Source organism: Antennarius striatus, chromosome 8, assembly GCF_040054535.1.
Source record: "Antennarius striatus isolate MH-2024 chromosome 8, ASM4005453v1, whole genome shotgun sequence".
In the NCBI taxonomy this organism is placed as follows: domain Eukaryota; kingdom Metazoa; phylum Chordata; class Actinopteri; order Lophiiformes; family Antennariidae; genus Antennarius; species Antennarius striatus.
In genome coordinates, this window is record NC_090783.1 from 20,038,453 (window position 1) to 20,059,054 (window position 20,602).

The 20,602-nt window shown below is 40.7% G+C and overlaps 1 protein-coding gene across 1 annotated transcript in view; it reads right to left on the reverse strand.

The window, feature by feature from the left end:
• Positions 1 to 20,602, reverse strand: part of grin2bb (glutamate receptor, ionotropic, N-methyl D-aspartate 2B, genome duplicate b) — a 65,316-nt gene that overhangs the window by 2,913 nt on the left and 41,801 nt on the right. Inside the window, exons 8-13 of the mRNA XM_068321728.1 lie at positions 20,199 to 20,352; positions 19,890 to 20,015; positions 18,261 to 18,490; positions 16,133 to 16,293; positions 14,738 to 14,925; positions 4,608 to 4,846 (exon numbers count right to left, since the gene is read on the reverse strand). Coding sequence (XP_068177829.1) covers positions 4,608 to 4,846; positions 14,738 to 14,925; positions 16,133 to 16,293; positions 18,261 to 18,490; positions 19,890 to 20,015; positions 20,199 to 20,352 — 1,098 coding nt within the window. The remainder of the gene's footprint in view (positions 1 to 4,607; positions 4,847 to 14,737; positions 14,926 to 16,132; positions 16,294 to 18,260; positions 18,491 to 19,889; positions 20,016 to 20,198; positions 20,353 to 20,602) is intronic.

A 20,602-nucleotide genomic window follows, 5' to 3' on the forward strand; every position in this document is an offset into this window, starting at 1 on the left:
TGGCTTTCTGCTATATGACTGTTCTGCTCCATTTCCTTTCATTACTTTGAAGATGTTTGTCTGACTCACCATTGATATTCAAGATATGCGTTTTAACAATCATCCATCAGTAATATCATTATTCATTAGTAGGTTTGTGTGTGTTTTTCTATCATTATTATTCTATTTGGTAAAAGCAAGTTTTTATAGACAGAAGATAATTTTTTTGTGCGAAGTCAAAAAAGCGTGATCAAATGAAAACTGAGGGAATCTATGGTTGAGGTGTCAGCCAAATCGGAAAGGTCGAGGATATAATACCCACCAGCCAATGCACAGGAAAATGTTCCTCAAAGGCACAGACTTGTCACAAACAGTTTCTGTCATTCAGTTACTTTCCCTGTCGTTGAGCACCATTCATGAATCTAAATCATCAACCCTCTTTCTTTATATGCCTTTTCCATCTCTTTTTGTGTCTGTTTCATCTCTGTTTCTGGATGCTTGGGTTAGCGACAGCTGCTCCAGTGGGATTGTTGATCTTTATCCCCGCACCTACAGCTACTACAGTTGCTGTGAAAGGTAAAAGAACAGAGGTTACTGGCACAAAGCTGCCTGTTTTCTTCTCAGTCTGGCTTTGACCAGCTGCTGGTTTTAACATAACCAAGAGGTTTTTAGATTGAAGAAACTAATGACGAAAGTGAAAAGATGATTGGGAAGAAAGGTTAGTTGTTTTTTTGAATTTTGTCTCCTTTTTTTAAACCTGTTTTTTTTTTTTTAGTTTGATGAATATTAAAAGATAAGAAGTTTTCTTTGTTCAGGAAACACACAGTACTATTGAAAATCCTACCATTGTTTGTTTTTGAGATGTGAATTCCTTTTTGCGTGAATCTCTTGAATTTTCTGTCATCATGATTATTAAAAATCAAAATCAAATCGGTCTCTCTTCTCTCTCTCAGTATATACAGTATACAGTATATATATATACACACACACACACACACACACACACACACACACACACACACACACACACACACACACACACACACACACACACACACACACACACACACGCACACACACCCTCGTAAGATTAATCCCCCCTATGGGGGGTTAATAAAGTTGATTTTTTTTTCTTTTCTCTTTCTTGTCCATCCTTACACTTAACATATACATATAAACTGCGCATTTTTAAACATTGTACAATAGTTTTGCCAGTATTAAATCAGGCATTGAAATATATACTATATATAAACTGCACATTTTTAAACCTTATACAATAGTTTTGCCAGTATTAAATCATTTGTGAAATGTTTATTCATTCAAAATGAATACCACATTAAAGCTTAGGGAATCATGAATCTACCAGTCTTACATTTTACATAAAAACCTAAAAAAAAATAGTAAAAAAAGCTCCGGAGGGAAATTGCTGTCAACTCAATAAAGCAAAATGTATTCTGTGTGTGTTTCAAAAGTGCTTAAGGCCAGATTTGCTATAAATTTTCTCAGGCTGGTCTGACGTGTTGACAACCTGGACAAAGTCACAAGAACACAGACAATAACACTGACACTCTACATGCAACAGGCCCTTTATATTTTGTTAAAAGCTAACAGTATGCAAATAAGATAAGATAAGACAAGATAAGATAAGATAAGATCTTCTTCTTTTCCTTTCGGCTTTTCCCTTCAGGGGTTGCCACAGCGAATCAGTTGCCTCTATCTAACCCTGTCTTCTGCATCCTCTTCTCTCACACCAACAACCTTCATGTCCTCTTTCACTACCTCCATAAACCTCCTCTTTGGTCTTCTTCTAGGCCTCCTGCCTGGCAGTTCAAAACTCAGCATCCTTCTACCAATATATTCACTATCTCTTCTCTGGACATGTCCAAACCATCTCAGTCTGGCCTCTCTGACTTTATCTCCAAAACCTCTAACATGTGCTGTCCCTCTGATGTACTCATTCCTGATCCTATCCTTCCTGGTCACTCCCAGAGAGAACCTCAGCATCTTCATCTCTGCTACCTCCAGCTCTCTCTCCTGTCTTTTCCTCAGTGACACTGTCTCTAGACCAAACATCATCGCTGGTCTCAACACAGTTTTGTACACCTTTCCTTTCATTTTAGCTGAAACTCTTCTATCACACATCACACCTGACACTTTCCTCCCCCCGTTCCATCCTGCCTGGACACGCTTCTTCACCTCTTTTCCACACTCTCCATTGCTCTGGACTGTTGACCCTAAGTACTTAAAATCCTCCACCTTCTTGATCTCTTCTCCCTGTAACCTCATTCTTCCACTTGGGTCCCTCTCATTCACACACATGTACTCTGTCTTACTGCGGCTAACCTTCATTCCTCTCCTTTCCAGGACAAACCTCCACCTCTCTAGCTTCTCCTCCACCTGTTCCCTGCTCTCACTACAGATCACAATGTCATCTGCAAACATCATAGGAGGTTCCTGTCTAACCTAGTCTGTCAGCCTATCCATCACCATAGCAACAAGAAGGGGCTCAGAGCTGATCCCTGATGCAGTCCCACCTCCACCTTGTACCCCTCTGTCACACCTACAGCACACCTCACCACTGTCTTACAGTCTTCATACATGTCCTGCACCGCTCTAACATACTTCTCTGCCACTCCAGTGGCAGAGAAGCTTTCTCCAGATCTACAAGACACAATGCAAATACTGCATCTGTAGTACTCTCCAGGTCTACAAAAATACAATGCAGCTCCCTCTGGCCTTCTCTGTACTTCTCCATCAACATCCTCAAAGCAAATACTGCATCTGCAGTCCTCTTTCTTGGCAAGAAACCATACGGCTGCTCACAAATGCTCACTTCTGCCCTTAGTCTAGCTTCCACAACTCTTTCCCATAACTTCATTGTATGGCTCATCAGCTTTATTCCTCTGTAGTTGCCGCAATATGCACATCTCCCTTGTTCTTAAAAATGGGCACCAGCACACTTCTCCATTCCTCAGGCATCTTCTCACTATCTAAGATGCTGTTGAACAACCCAGTCAGAAACTCCACTGCCACCTCTCCTAGACACTTCCAAACCTCCACAGGTATATCATCAGGACCGACTGCCTATCCACTCTTCATCCTCTTCAATGTCCTCCTCACTTCATCCTGACTAATCTTTGCTACTTTCTGGTCCACAACTGCCACCTTTTTTCTCTTGTTTTCTTGGTTCATCAAGATAAGATAAGATAAGATAAGATAAGATAAGATAAGATAAGATAAGATGCACTTTATTGATCACAAACTGGGACATTTAAATGTTTCAGCAGCATTCAGAAAAACAAAACAAACAGAAAAAGTAAAATATATGTTAGGCCTTTCATCCACATGACAACGAGACATTCAGGACAAAAATGGAAGTTTACGCCGGCCGAAGAGAAGCATTGTGAAAACGCCGGGTATGCGTTGTTGTGTGGACGCTGTAACTGAAGCTTTTTCTGTCCGGGTGAGCTCCCTGAGACAATAACTGCTGTGACGTTGTGTGTGTGCGGGACCAGTGTTTACACATACAGACAATGGACGTCATTAAAACTGTGTTGGCGGCAACAATTATCCAGACGTTTTTAGCCATCTTGTTGTTTCAAGCCCACGTGCTGCTGCTGCACATCGAGCCCAGACAAAAGTTGGCTTTTTTTGCCTGCTGGTGGGAGAACTCTGTGATGGAGGTCGTCCCCCAGAAGGAACGGTGTGAATTTCCTGACCCTCACTTCTGTCATTAACGGAATTGTTACGGAGTTGTTTTGCTTATAAACATGTTGATCATTGCACTTATGCGGTTATGTATGGATGGAGATTTTTTTGAAATCTCTGTGGACGCAATTTGTTTCTATGCGAAGTGACAAAAGATGCGTTTTTCAAAAATACCCGGCTACATGTGGACGGCGCCTCAGTCCCTCACTTGTACATTGTCAGGTCAGGTGTGAATACAGCTTTAATGTTTTTTGAAGAGCTGTTATATTTTACGATGTTTAACAGGAGACATCTGTATTACAGCCAAATCACAAACACCATAAATCTTACATGCAAAATATTTCTATTCTTTTCATTCTATTAAAAAATCCATCCATCCACTATTTTGTTCCGCTTTATCCGCCGCAGCGATTCACGGGGAGCTGGAGCCTAACCCAGCTGGCATAGGGCGTGAGGCAGGGGATACACAAAGATGGACAACCACCGGCCAATAAACCTGAAGCGCATGTTTTTGGAGGTGGGAGGAAGCTGGGGAACCCGGAGAGAACCAACGCAGACACGGGGAGAATATGCAAACTCCGCACAGAGCGGGACTCGAACCTGGACCCGCCGCGTTGTGCGGCAACAGCGCTACCCACTGCGCCACCGTGCTGCCCAATCTATTAAAAAATATCAATCTAAAAGTTGAATGAAGATAGGTGAAAATCTTTGTGTAACACAGGATGATTTTGATTTGTTTTTTGCTTTTTAATGGTGCCTGGAATGAAAAAAACACATAGGTAAATCAGATGAGTCATCATATACCCCTGGCTGACTCATTACACCTCAACTACAGCCAGTGGGGTTTAATGCAACCACTGCTATGATCCTTCTGTCAGGAGGACAAAGGTCAGACCTAAAATAAAACACATTGCACTCACTCTGCTAATGGAGTAGGTGAACCCGGGTTGTCCGGAGCAGACGCCCATGAAGCAGAAGCGCAACTGCCAGTAGAATAAATGTTCACAGATGAAGGTGATTAATGACAGAACCATGGCAGCTCCAAGCATGTAGAAAACCCCCGCCATGTTGTCCACATCCAGTTGGCTGCTCATCACCTCATTCTTCTCATTATGGCAGATGCCCGTCAGCCACAGGGCCTCCAACTCCTCCATCTCACCTAAAGGAAGAAGAGGGTTAAACACAGGTTACTGTATCCATGGATTAGCGTTACTGTTTGTGTGAACTGCATACTTGGATGAGTTAAACGACGTATGAACATGTAAGAGTAAATAAAAAATGGAGAATATGCATTACTTTGACGGTGAGTTGATGCCAAAAACAGTTCAGGACTCATGGATGTGTAACAAACGTCACGTTACATTAATTTGACTGGATGTCCTTGTGAGGATCTTCCTCATTAAGAATTGCTTATGCAAAGATATCCCTTCCCTGTAGTGGAGAAAACACAACTGCCTGCTGGGATTTGATAGTCCTTAGGGAGGAAGTGTTTGTAGCCATGTGATGAGTGTTTCCGTCGTAAAATGTGCCTCCCTCAAAATCACATCCCTGGAGCACCAATACGAGGGGAAGGACATGTCCACAGAGATTTGTTTGATCCGTACCCCTGGTTCATCTTTGTGTGTGTCTGAGGGGGACAAGAGGGTATGTATTTTACCAATGCTTGTATAATGCTATTTTGTGTATATCTGTCTGTCTTAAGTCGTTGTAAATAAGACTTTCACACAACTCACACAACTTTGTCAATGCTATAGTGCATAATATTTCCTGAATCCCCTTCTTGATTGTCATCCATCATCATTATCATCATCAAAATCTAATAGCCGCTTCCCTCCCCATTGCAGGTACCACCTGTACATCAATAAAAGCCACCCAAAGAATTTCAGATAATCTGCTATCCACTAAACAACTAACTAACTAACTAACTAACCAACTAACCAACTAACGAACTATTTTAATGGGAGTTTCTGACAAACAGCGTCAGCTAAAGCACAGTTTGTTTCATTCTTCTTTACTTCTTGTTCTTCAACAAAAACATTACTTCTAAAACCATGACTGTACAGATGGAGTACAACAAATGCTTAATGGAGTGTGAATTTAATGTAGTTAGAGGTACTAGCTTTAGAACCAAGTTACTATTTCCCACTAATTTCAGGCTTTACACTACCTAAGCCCTCATAGAGAAACAGGAAACATTGCTGTAATTTAAAGGACAGAAACAATAACTCAATTGAGCTGCTTTCATTGAGTCATTGTTACTTTTTTTTAGTTCCATTTACATTTCCAATGAAAAGTGAAGATTTTGCTGTCAATTTTTTTATTTATCATGTGGTATTAAAGTAATGCAAGACCCCCCTCACATTTGCACATCAAAAAAAGGAAAAGAAACACAATCACAGAACGCTAGAGTGCTGTTGCTTTTTAATTCCTATGGATTTCCGAATATTCCCCTGAACATCTCCAGAGCAGCAATGATTCGCATAAAGAACCAGTTTGAAATTGCTACAATTGATTCCTGTTATCAACCTCCACATTTCAATGACATTGACTTAAATTGGGTAAATATTTCCCTGGATGCCCTCTTACTGATTTTCAATCTGTGTGCACTGTTATCGACCAAACTATATGGACACTATTTAATCACAACAGGACTTAAATAGAAAATGTAACTGGATCATTAAGTAGATTTTATAGTCTACCAGTAATTGAAATCTATATTATTATTTTTATTCTCTCGCTTTTAACCCATATGCACCATCTCTCCTATAGTTGACCTCCTCCACATTCCTCTTGATCATGTATCTGTCAGGACTCAGTTTTCGTAACGTAGTCTGTCACTGATCCCCTCCCCAGGCACATATTATATTCATCCTGTTCATCTCTGTATTCTTAGGAGGACATGACAAATATGACCAAACATCTGTGGGTTTGATCTCTTAACCTGGACTAATGTACGTATGTGTGCTGACAGCTAGTCTACATGAAGTAATGAAAGCTAATGTCTGATTTGTTGGCCACATGTACCCATCTGACAGAGCACTCACTCAGCAGACAATAACGCCATCTGAGTCAATTTGGCTCCTGGAGATCTGATTTGAGGTGAAAGTTGTTCTTTGCATTAACCCATCCATCCAACACGCTGGGATGGAAAGTGATAGCACACTGAAGGCAACTGTGTGTGTGAGTGTGTGCCAACATTCTGGAAGATATATGATCTGACAGGTGGTGAGCAACATAAGACTTATGCTATCTCTGCAGGTAGGATGCTACTGGAGATGAATGTGCATTGCCAAAAGCAAAGATTCACATTCACAAGGATGGTGATACAATATTTAATTTTACAGTCCAGATTCCTGTTCCCCATACAACACAATCCTTCTAAAAAAAACAAGATGTTGTAACATCATGGGAGTAATGGACAATGATGAAAAATTAATAAGAAAATGACTTGACTGGACTTCTTGAAGTATGATTCAAAATGTATCCATTCTTGCACACATTCATACGCTGGCGGCAGGAATCCACCCTAGTAATTGATTTCAGCACGTATGTTTCAACGTGTCTGCAGGCTGTTACAGTTCTCTGCTCGTTTTTACATTTTTTTCTGACTTCATTACTTAATTACTACATGTTTCTCATATTTCTGACTTGTGCAGAGTTAGAGTATCGGGAATGCAGCTTGATTGTCTTCAGTGAAATGTGGTTATGTGAAGACATTGAGGGCTTCCAGACTGCTAGTGCCGACAAGGATGGTACTGAGAACTGTAAGGAGAAAGGTGGAAGTGGACCTTGCCATTCTTGTGAACAAAAGCTGGTGCCATCTTGCTCACATCAGCACAAAAGTGAGCATCTGTTATCTGGACATTGAACTGTTAGCTGTTGGGCTCCGTCTTCATTATCTGCTGCATGAGTTCTCTCATTTTCTGATGGAGGCTATGTACATCCCCCCATCCGTTAACCCTACATCAGCATGTGACCTCATTTGTTCCACTGATGTGCGTTTTTGCATCATCCAAACGTAGCCATCATAATCTCGGGGGACCTTAAGCATATCAGTGGAAAAATTGCTTGCGGACTTTACAAAGTATTTGAATTGTTCTACCAGAGAAGGGAAAACTAAAATATAAAAAAAGAAAACAAAGAAATCGGTGCGGCAGTGGCTCACTGGTAGAGCGAGCGGCAGAGCGGGCCATTGAATGTTCCCAAGGTTGACAGTTTGATTCCCGCTCCCGCCCAAGAACAACTGGAGCGTGAGCTGACAGTGGGAGGTGTCAGCTCGCCTCCGGAGCACTGCCGAGGCGCCCTTGAGCAAGGAGCAGTCCCCCTTTACAAGTTGCTCATTTGGGGCGCACCATGTAGGAGCTGCACGCCACTCTACCTCCCCTGCATGTGTACAGCCCCCCCCCCTCGCACCCCCGTGTGTGCTTGTGCTACTGACACCTGTACACACTAACATGTATGCATGTGTTTGAAGAATTACTAACTAGAGTGCGCTCTCAATATCCCTTCAGCGATCAGATTGTTGTACAAACCCCCCCCCCCCATGACCTACTGAATGCAAATGCTAAGGAAGCATAAAGCTGAACCCCCCTCACCACCCCGCTGGGTAGGTCAGACCACAGCCTCACACTGTTAAACCCCTTTTGAAGAGGCAGCTGGATAACACTACCACCTTGAGGAGATGGACAGATGAGGCATATGAGGCACTTAAAGACTTTTTTGAGGTGATGGACTGGCAGACACTCTCTCAGCTACATGGAGGGGGGGGGGGGGGGGCATTGACAGGCTTGCAGAATAAATAACAGCCTATATCAACTTCTGTGTTAACTCCACTCTTCCAGGTCAGACTTTTCAATGTTATCCGAACAACTAACCCTTGTAACAAAGGACATTAAAGCCATTTTGAATGATAAGAAAAGGGTTTTTAGAGCTGGGAACATGAAGGAATTGAGAACCATCCAGGCACACCTCAAGACTAAGATCAGAAAGGCTAAGCAGGAGTACGGGAAGAAGCTGGAGAAGAAGCTCCAGCAAACTAGGGAGGTGTGGAATAGCATGAGGGCAATCGCTGGTTACTGTGTCGACAAAGAAGTTGAAAGCACAGTTGACTGGGCCAACAAAATTAATCTGTCCTTTAACACAAACCCCTGGGCTGCGGACAGGTACCGGTCCGTGTGTCATTTGGTACCGGGCTACACAGAATGAAAAAATAATTTACATTATTTCCGTTTCATTCATTTCAGAGTCTGAAAGATGTTTTATTTTGAAAAGTGACGCCTGTGTGAAATGATGCGTGCGTCTGTCCTGCTTGACAGGTCTCGGTCACGTGACAGGTTATCAGCCCACACAATTAAGAGCCCACAATTGCGCCAGTGTTCTGTATTAAAGTCAATGCAGATTATCCTGAGATCGCCCAAAAAGTATCAAAAACCCTGCTTCCATTTCCAACTTCCTGTATTTGTGAAGCAGGATTTTCTGCAGTGACCGTAGAGAAAACCGAACCGCGGAGTAGACCAGACGTCCGGAACACACTACAGGTGTCATTGCCTCCTGTTATCCCTAGATCAGCGTTCCACAACCACTAATTATCATTATTGTAATTATTATTATTTGATTGACTTGTTTACCCTTTTACTGGAAATGATCAGTATTTCTCCCACGTTGAATGCACTGATTGTAAGTCGCTATATTTCAAAGTAAACCTCATCAGTGCAGTCACTTGAATTGAGTTTTTAATAAAATTATTTCTTACAATTTTTTTGTTTACAGAGATGCTGATTATCAATTTATGAAAAAAATGTTGCTTATTGTCTGCTGATGTCTACATTTGACATAAAACCACTGCGAATCATTTATTATTTGACTACAGCTGCCCTGGGAATATTAACGATTATCGAGCAAATGAAGACCAGTCCGTGAAAATATTGTCTTAGATGAAAATCTTGTCTTAGATGAAACCGGTCTGTAGCTCATAAAAGGTTGGGAACTGCTGCTTTAGCAGACTGGACAAAGTGATGACCTCATCGCTTGCTGATCTGGGTCTTCATGTAATTAGTACTCCTATTTGTACCTCCAGTACTCCTGTGCCTCATCCTGATGTCAAGGCTACTGAGACTATTAACATCAAAGCAGATGAGGTGAGGAAAGAACTGAGATAACTCCAATGTGGGAAGACTGCTGGCCCAGATGGGATGAGCCCCAGAGGGATAAAGCCTGTGCCTTTCAGCTGTGCGGGATACTACAGCACCTCTTCAACATGATGTGGAAGATCTTGCCTAGTCCTTGTACCTATGACACCATTTTTAAGTGGAGGAAGGGATTACAGACCTGTGGCACTGACCTCCCACCTAATGAAGCCCCTTGAAAGACTCACCCTGGCGCATCTCCAACCCCTGGTCCAACCACATTTGGGCCATTGGCAATTTGCCTACCAGCCCCATGTTTGAGTAGAGGATGTCATCATCTACCTGCTAAACTTTGTCTACTGTCACCTGGAAAGTCAGAGAGCACTGTGAGGATCATGTTTTGATCTCTCCAGTGCCGTCAATACCGTTAGGCCAACTCTTCTTGGTGAGACATTGACAGCAATGCAGATTGATCATCCTGGATTGTTGATGAACTGTCCTCCAGGCAAATGTATGTCCACCTGCAATGCTGTGTCTCTGACAGGGTGGTCTGGAACACTGGGTCCTCACATGGAACTGTTCTCTCTCCTTTTCTGCTCATCCTTTACACCATGGACATCAACACCTTTCCTCTCCAGAAGTTTTCAAATGACACAGCAGTGGTTGGATGTACCAGTAAGGGTGACAAGACTGAGAACAGGACAGTTGTGGACAATTTTGTCATGTGGAATGGGGAAAACCACTTCCAACTCAACGTGGTCAAGATGAAGGAACTGGTGGTGGACTTGAGGAGGATGAAGGGACAGGTAACCCCTGTCCACATTCAGGAGGTCAATGTGGACATTGTCAAGGACTACAAGTACTTGGGGGTATGCTTTGACAATAAACTAGACTGGGGGAAGCAAATGGATGCCCTCTAATAAATCGCCAAAGTGGTCTGTTTTTATGAGGAGGCGGAGGTCTTTCGACTCCACAGGGCTGGAGTAAAGTTAGACTCACTCACTTCAGTGTTGAAGAGGACATTGTTCAAATTAAGGGCCATCTTGGACACTGAGTACCACCACTGTCCAGAACGTTGATGGGATAAAGGAGTATGACCAGTAGCAGGATGACCCTTCCTAAATATACTACTGATTGTGAAAAGAAATATTTCCTGTCCGCGGCCATCAAACTGTACAATGTCTCACATTGACAGTCAGACAAAAAACGAAGAGGGCATTAAGTCTGTACATCTGTGCATATGTTTATATATTGCTCTTTTATGGATAAATATTCTTTTATTTATCCATAATATTCTTTCCTCTTTTTTTAAAAATTCAAAATTCTTATCGTAACTTCATCTTTACGCTCTGAAATAGAACAGCTCTATTGAAAAGCAATCCGCCTTTGGGGATCAATAAAGAATTCTGATTCTGATTAATCAAGAGAAATCATCACTCATAGAATCCCTCACATACCGATGTAACAACCATTGGGAGAAAAATGGGGTTCAATATCTCACCCAACATGTAGACTCCTAGACACATACTGTGTCACAGTCAGTAAACAACAAATATTGTAAACAGCTCTCATCCAGTAGTTTCACACTTATATTTTCAGTCAAAAGTGGGAACTTCCAGGTCTTTTGGATCTTGGTAATAGGACAGAATACCAAGACCATGTTTCATCAGATGTGTATTTATTTCCTACTTTGCAGCATGTTTAGTTTCAAATAAATCAAATCATTTAACCTACCTTCCAGTGGCAATCCTACACTCAGGTAAAGAAACCCATTTTACCCCCAAAGTGATTTAGATTTTAATTTGGCTTTAACTCTAAAACAATGAATAAAAAATAGTGTGAACAAACTGTTGACGAAGATAGAAAATACAGCCAGTCCTTAAGATACAAACATCCAACTTTAGAACATTGGTAGATACGAACAACTGCATGCAGCCAGGTCCGACTATTGTAGTTCCCCTTTCTGTTACAACCCCCGCCGAGCAGAATAACATTAAATACCCCGTAGATTAAGATTTCACATCATGTCAAAATAACCAGGCAAATATAAGTGAACAGTTTGGTCTGACGTAAGAATTCATGTGGCTTTCCTGTTGTCGTGTCATCTGCAGTGTTTCGTCCTTCTCTTATCCACATCTCTGTGAACTTCTGAGCAGGGAACAAACACACATTGTAGTTATGTGCATGGGGATGTTCATGAGCAATGAGATTGCTGACAATTCGGCTCAGGTTGAAAGTTATGTTGAAAGCAATGTAGACTACAGGCTTCCTGTGAGAAAACCGTCACAAACTACCTGGTATTTCTTGGTTTTCAGTAAATTACTGACGGATTGTCCCCCTGTTGGAGCTAAATGATGCAGGAACCAACGCTGGGTGGGTTAGGTTTTTGCCCGGAAGCATTAACCGTTGAACACCGAACGCTGAACTGAGAAACTTATTGGAAATAAAATACTGTAATAAAGCATAAAGTGGTGTGTTGGACACCTGATTACCAGGAAGCACATCAGCTCGTCATTCATGTAAGTGTGGTTGAATACCTGATAGCTTAAAGCTTGGCTCAACCTCAACCTCCTTCCGATGAATAAAATTCATTCAGTAGAGTTAGAACTGACATGATGGTAATACTTTGTTTTAATTCATAGTGTTTTCTTTTTATGTTCTGTTATTGTGTCCTGCAAAATACTTTCATATTTAGAGTAGTAATGGCCTTTATATGATATCAAAAGGTAATTGTACATTGGAATTGAATAAATTCAGCTTATGAACAGCCTCTCAGAAGCAATTGTGTTTGTAGGTTAAGGACTACCTGTGAAGAGCTACACAGGAAAGAAATAAGAAATAAAAATAAGTAAACATAATGATGATAATTGCCAAACAGCTGGATATAGTAGCTAGGAAGGGGCTTGTTGAGGTAAGTTTTGAGGTGTCGGTGGTGTGGATAGTAAGATAGAAGTTTTTGGGATCACAGTTTATTCATTATAATGTGATACAAAACTGATGTATTTAATAAAAATAAACCTGCATCACAAATTGGATGGTTGATGTATTTTCAAGTGTATGTAATATGGGAATTTGGCCATATCTCCAATGTCAAAAATTGCAGACAGCTTACCACCACAGTTAAGAGATGCAAGTTTTTGTGCATATCATGGGTCTATTGTTTCATTTTCTGTCCATACTAGTGGGAAATTTCTGTGTTACTTGATGCAAAAACAGCCATAGGGGCCTTGTTGGTGTCCTAACCATGCAAAGAAACCACTTCAAGAGGGCTCAATACTCTCATCATGATTTAGCAGCAGCTCAATTTTGGGCTTGCAGGGATCACTGCATTTATCATTTTCATAGTCACTCCATACATTCTGCTGGCCTTTTTTGGTCACTACCCAAAACACACATGACCTGGGACACTAAACAAAACCCTAACAAATAAACTGTTGCTTTGCAGCACAGTAAATTGTATCCCAGTGAGACCCACATCTAGGATCTAGTCTTTTCCTTACATAAATCATCACGTCATGTGCCGTTGTTGTGAGATATACAGTGCTGCCACCATCTTACTGAATTGTTAAGCTGATTTCACATTGTGACAGTAATGTTTTTTTAAAGACAAGGCGGCTTATGAACACAGTTTTCTCTGCACTCCTTGCATCTCACTCATCAGCCAATGGAGGTGCTATGTTTTTAATAATCTATGCACTTTTCATAGGCTGAGGTTTGCAGTTTCTTTACCTGCTATTGTTGGTAGATTAACAGCAATCAAAATACCTTACACTATGCTGAGGGAGGGATTTACTTATATTGTGGTGAACATAATATAAAATACTTAGACTAAGTGTTACAAAAAGCAAATTGAAGATTGCAAATGTGAGCATGTGATGCATAATTGGAAGCTCTAAAACTAAATTCCTGATAATGACAAATAAAAAATTAACTCTTCTTGTTTGGATGCTGCAGTGTTAGCAATGTAAAATACATTATACATATCTGAGGATTCTGTTAGATAGAAATTTCCAGTACTCATGAATGTACAAATCCATGTGACACTGGAGTAACATGTTAGTCACAACCACTCACAGTTGTCACAGTGTCCTCACACCCTGAAACGTTCACCTCTATGGCTGCAACAGCTGCAGGCTACTGTTGTCCACTGGAGCATCACCAGGTTTAGCACACCTCATCCAGTCTAAATGACTGCTGGAAGTGACTGAACACCTTCTGAGTCACAGCCGGCTGAGAGCTACCTCGACAACTCCACGTCTCCAATCTCACTACACTGATGAGAGTGTAACTCAGTGTCTGTGTAACTGTTGCGCTTTGTTTCTTAAAGACTTACAAATATCGGTGAAAAAATATTACATCTATTGTTATATAGATATGTATAGTGGCATGGTGGTGCAGTGTGTAGCGCTGTCGCCTCACAGCAAGAATATTCTGTGTTTGAGTCCTTTCTGTGCGGAGCTTGTATGTTCTCCTTGCGACTGCGTGGGTTCTCTCCAGGTTATCCGGCTTCCTCCCACCTCCAAGAACATGCAGTTTAGGTAGACTGATCATATTAAATTGTCTGTAGGTGTGAGTATTTGCGTGAGTGGTTGTTTGTCTTTTGTGTGGCTCCGAGATTTGCTGGCAACAGGTCTATAGTCAGCTGGAATTGGCTCCAGCAGACTCACAATCCGCAAAGCGGAAAAAAGCATCTGGAGACGAGACGCTTATGGTCGTCTCATCTACAAGAAAATGGATGGATGGTTAGATAAGTATAGTTGTGGTACAGTATAATATTTTTACTAATACTTTATCCATCTGATTTTGCTGTGATAGTTGTTACCTCTTAAAAGTAGGAATAATTTAGGTCATACATACTTGTCTCTTGGCTATATTTGAATAGAGCCTCTTTATTTAAATAAAAACATTATTTCTTAAGCCCTCACCATCTCCAAACAGCATGAGGATGGCGAGATCCACCGCTCGTTTCCAGCCCGAGTCTTTCTGGATTGCAATGCCGTATCCAGTGGAGGCGAACACTTTGCCACTCCCGATGGTGACCAGCTTACATCCCTCGTCTCGACCCGCCATGTAGTTTAAGACAGCAGCGTCATAGATGAAGGCATCCAATTTGCTACAGAGTGTGATAAAACAGAATCACGTTAAAAGAACACGTTTATCCTGCACCGACCCTCTTGTAACTGCAATCATTCTTGTCACAATGCACAACATGTGAATTTTGTGTGCATAACCTTGTACAAAATTAATGGAAAGAATGAGGTTAATTAGAGTGAGAATTTTAAAAAAAAAGTATTTTGAGCTATATGTTTCAAGAGCTGTTTTAAGTAACTATATTATATGTTCTGGTCTGTTCTTGCGCTCTCAATGGCATTTTATATTGAGTCAGTAGGATAACAACACTTTGGCTAATATCTAAATATAAATTCCCCACTACAGAAAAACATTAACTTTCAACTGAAATCATCGATACTGACTATTTCATAAAACAAACCACTCTCAGTAAAAGATTCACCACATTGTTTCTGTTGCTTTCAAACACATGTTGTGATCTTCCTCTAGCTGAAAAATCTCCATGGCAACTGAGCAACTCCATCTGCTGAGGAAAGCCACACGAGGAGGTTGAAAGGTGAGTTGGGCCTTGTGTTGAATTTCTAATTGTCAAGCTGATGTTTCCAGTGTCAAGAAGTTATCATGAATAATGCTGGAAATTAATAATCTAATTGAGCCAATGACAGTTTAGCAGAATCTTAATAACACTCATCTCAAGTGAAACATTTATTAGAAACATTCTATTCTATTCTATTCTATTCTATTCTATTCTATTCTATTTATTCTATTCTATTCTATTCTAACATAACCCTGACTATTACCCAGGTAAAGATATGGGTTGACAAGCTCATGTCACTACAGTCCTTTGTGAACAACTCAAACGCCCAACGCTCACCAGAGACGCATCATTGCTTCATTCTTCTTTCTTAAGTAACAGTAGATAGGAACACTTGACAAAAAGATAAATATTAGGTAGCTTTTACAGCAGCTATAAGCTAAACAGCTATTCTTGGCACCTGCAGAAAGCAAAAAACACACAGCTCTACCAGCTGCCCACCCACATCTCCCAGAATGATCTTTTTGTCTCCTTCGCCCTAATCCTCGCACATCTCTTCTCTCTGTTGCATCAGTGCAGGACCTTACAGACTTACAACGCGGTCCCTTTTTCTTTTCCATCAGACATCTTATCTCCCTCCCCGTATCTCTGCATTAGTCTCTCCAACCCCCACCCCCCCAACCCCCACCTCCTCCTCCATCTCTCCCCTCCTCACCCGGTCTTCAGACTGTACAGTGCTTCATCTACATTCTTCTGGTGGAAGCTGGTCATGTAAGTATGCATGTCCCGGTAGTTGTTTCGGATGTTGCGCTCTGTACTCCCATTGGGTACTGTGCCAAACCGGAATGGTGGTGAGAATTCATTAGGCTTCTGGAACTGTAGTGGCAGTTCACCGGAAAAGAAACCACACAGAAAAAAAGTGACAGAAGAGTGCTCATTAGCATGGAAAAGGCACTGAGCCACATCAAATAGAATTTAATGCACTATTGCGTTTTATGCAAGAGGATAGAGCTATGCTTTTGAAAGCTCAAATTTGACAAAGTACGTACGAGTGGTGCTCAATAGATAAAGTAAAGCAGACCAAGTTCATTTGTAGGATGTACCATTGATGTCAAACCATATGCTGTGACTGGTGATTAGCCCAGAGCAGGAACTAGAAACTCATTGCTTTTTCAAGAAAGTTAAGTAACAGATGCTCATCACATTCTCTAAAATTGAAGGTGATGCAAAAACCAATGTAAATTCACTTTGTGATACCTGCCCCACCTCAACCCCCCCACCCCCACCCCCCCCAAAGAAACAAAAAACAAAAAAAACAGGCCAAAAAAAGCAGATGCTGCAAGTGTTGCTATAAATGGGGTTTTTTTTTGCACATTATTGAATTTACACGCAAAATAGCAAACATTAATTTTTAGTTATTTTCAGCATTTGTGGAAACAGTCATTCAGTAAATAACATTAATAAGTATTGAATCACTTAAGTTAACCATTATTCAAAAGCACATGTGGCCCAGGGGCCAAATGTGGCCTGCCACATCATTTCATGTGGCCCGCGAGAGCATAAATGGAGAGTGTCTAAAAATAAATGTCAAAAGTGTGCTTTGAGAAAAACGTAATTGTTCACAATGCTGTAATTCAGCCCATTTTAACTTTTTTTTACAAAAATGTTTTGAACAAAGTTAATGTCTAACTTGTGTTTAATGCTATTTTTCTTCATTCACTTGGATAGTTTGATCCTCCATTGATGGAGTTCTGTGGGTTTAATAACCTGACAAATTAAAAGGATTTATGTTAGAGCAACAAGCAAACATATTTTTGTCTATGTAACTGTAGTGTTTGTAATTTGAATAAGTAATGAATAACAGTTATTTAACATTAAGGAGTCATTACATTTTTTACATTACATTGAGTTACATTTAGTTAAATTTTTAAGTTACATCTGGCCCTTTGAGGACAGCCGTTATGCCGATGTGGTCCTCGGTGAAAATGAGTTTGACACCCCTGACGTAACATAACCACTGCTTTCAGTTTGTCAAATCAGAACCTTTGTTCTTTTTTGTGTGTTTGAAAATAGATGAGCTTTTGGGAGTTGGACTGTCATTTGATAATTTTGAAACATAAATCTACTTTTTAACAGCTTGGGCACTTTCCTCATGTTATTAACTACACATTGAATCCCACTTCTATCCCAGAGGGTGCAACGAGAGAGTTAGTTCAGCTAATTCTAAAGTCTTATGAATAATTTCATTTACAATCTATAAATAAATTTGCTTTTATGGGGAAAACAAACACAGAAATTGAATTAGTAATTGATGTTAAATAGATTTGTTGTCACAAAAATGATAAACAATCAGCTACAGCAGGTAGACTGTAGGGGGCACTCCTTTCACCAGCCTGAAGACATTGGGATTGAGACAAGATGAACTAGTTACCAAATATACAAAAATACATCCAAAAACATGTAATAGTGATGATTTGGCAATAAGTATGCACAATATAACACAATATTAACATTATACCTTTAATGTCATACTAGCATTTTAAGTTTATTTAAATGAACACATGTTAAACATGATGGGATACTTGACCTCATTTAATTGTTATGTGTTTGTAATTCAGGTTTGGAATCATTGAAGAAAAGAAAAGTCAGTCAATTGAAAACACAACAAAAACTTCCTTCTTTGCTTAAAAATATAATTAAAATTACATTAAATTACATTAAATCATATCATTTGACATCCATTGGTTGCAGCCTATAATAATTCCTCTGAATGCTGCTTTCAAAACCTCATGTTTATCACTTTCACACACCGACAAATACCACGCAGAGCCTCAGATTCACACCTTTTTGTCTGACAGGCCAGACACCTGGTCGACGTACTCTTCCTGGATCATGAAGGCAGCCAAGTTAGCAGTATAGGAGGCCAGGAAGATCACAGCAAAGAAGGCCCACACGGACACCATGATCTTACTGGTGGTTCCTTTGGGATTCTGCACGGGGACGGAGTTATTAAAAACCAGACCCCAAAGCAGCCAGATGGCCTTACCAATGGTGAAGGAGGGACCGCCAGGCTCTGGGAAATGGGGTGAAACATAAAAGAGGGAAGGAAAGGGGGAGAAGGGGACACAAGGAATGATGAAAAAGGATGCAAAAGTTTCAATGATCAGAAATACTACCTCATTTTACCTGCATTTATTCATGACTACCATTGTGAGAGGTTCTTGATGGATGGCAGGGACAAAGATTCCCAAATTATTCCCATCCTTTAGTTTGTCAGTGATCACAGGGTGATCTGTGAGGACTACATCTGCTCTTCCAGCCGCGACAATCTGCTCATACAGACTAACAATGCTCCAACTACCTTTGACAACGTAGCAGCATGAGAAAACTAACTACTGTAGCTCTGTTGCATCAGAGACAAAGAGACAAAACCAGAGAGGGGAGGGGGTTCAATGGTCACACGGCAGGCTACAATTATGCTACAGCTGGAGCAGCAGTATAGAACAACAGCCTTGCATAACCTACTGATTAAACCACACATGCCCTACACTCCTACTGTGACAACAGAAATTCAGATAACAATAAGGGAAGAAGTATAAATTCAAACCAAACATCCGTTACTCTTTTCCACTGTGAACATATCTACTATATAACTATTTTCTGTCTTTATCCTGAATGACTGTCGTTGTAGCAAGATTACAGTCGTCAGAGTCAAACAGAGCTTGGAGTATAAAACCTGAAGAAAAAAAGACTGAAACTGAACCATTGACTTTGATGAGCGAATCGATTTGAACAGCCTGCGGGAACTGAATTTGGTTCAATGGGGTAGTATTGTTCTATACTGTCAGACTCCTTTAAATCTAACACATATTTCCTGTGTATGGTAATAGATCTCCTGAAATGCATTCATCTTTTTTTTTTGTTTTTTTAACCTAGCTGTGGTGCAGAGACGCTGTGTAACATTTTCAACAAACAGACACTAATGTGAGAACATATGAGTCTTTATTCACCAAACGATGCTAAGAATACTTAGAATAACTGCTCTGGTTCTTTTCAATGATCCATTCCATTAGAAAAAGAGCTTAAATGAATGTAGATACAAATATGTACTACAACAGAGCATATCACTGCACTCCAGTTTCACTCTTTCAGATGAGTAATTTAGCACATGGAGGCCTGTCTCCAAATGTGGTTTCACTTTTGTATCATGGAAGTTTTTAAGAAGTAATTTTCCTCTACAGGTCAGTACCACCTCAGTGTTGAACATATAGATGTCTCATGAAATGATGAGGCAGCCTCTTCAGAGATGTACAGTACGCCTCCCCTTCACCTCTGTTAATGCAACTTGTCTTCACTCAAGCAAATGAGACTGAAAATAACCTTAACAGAACATGAAGTATGGGTGTGTGTGTGTGTGTGTGTGTGTGTGTCTGTGTGAGTGAGTGCATGTGCATGTGCATGCAATCTCTCACCTCGCCCATCTGCCAGACAGCGATTGTAACCCACCGGGCTGAAGTATTCAAACACAAACACTGCCACGGCTGACACAATCAGCAGCATCACAAACATCATGACCCACACGTCAGCACTGAAGGGCTCTAAAACACACAGAGGTTTAGGGGGGAATGGGTGAATGAAAGAGGAGAGTGGGTAGGAGGATAAAGTGGGAGGAAAGAGAGAGAAAGATGATTAAACTACATTAAAAAATTATAAAATCATCCTGATTTTAAATCAACATGATTATTTGTGTGTTTAAGTGAATAAGCTGTTCATATGCTCACCCAGAAAGGCAGAGGGGGAGACAGTTCCATTACTACGAGAGACCATTACACTGATCCCTGTCTCAATGAAGGGCACAGAGAAGTCAATGACCTCTGACCTCTCCTCGTTGATAGTGAGTGAACCCACCGCCATATGTGCATTCTTCAACACCACCTGGTCAGACAAACCAGATGAAAATGGGATGTAAAAGTATAGTGGGCTTAGATGATATACAGTAATCCCTCGTTACTCGCAGTTAATGCATTCCAGGACCACCAAAAGAAAAGCGAAATTCCGCGATATAGTGACAAACTATTTCATTACTTACTTTTATTGAAACGTTTATGAACCCTCCCCATACTGATATTAAACCACTTTATATCTGTATTACCTTTTCCCACACTCTTATCGACTGTTTAAATCA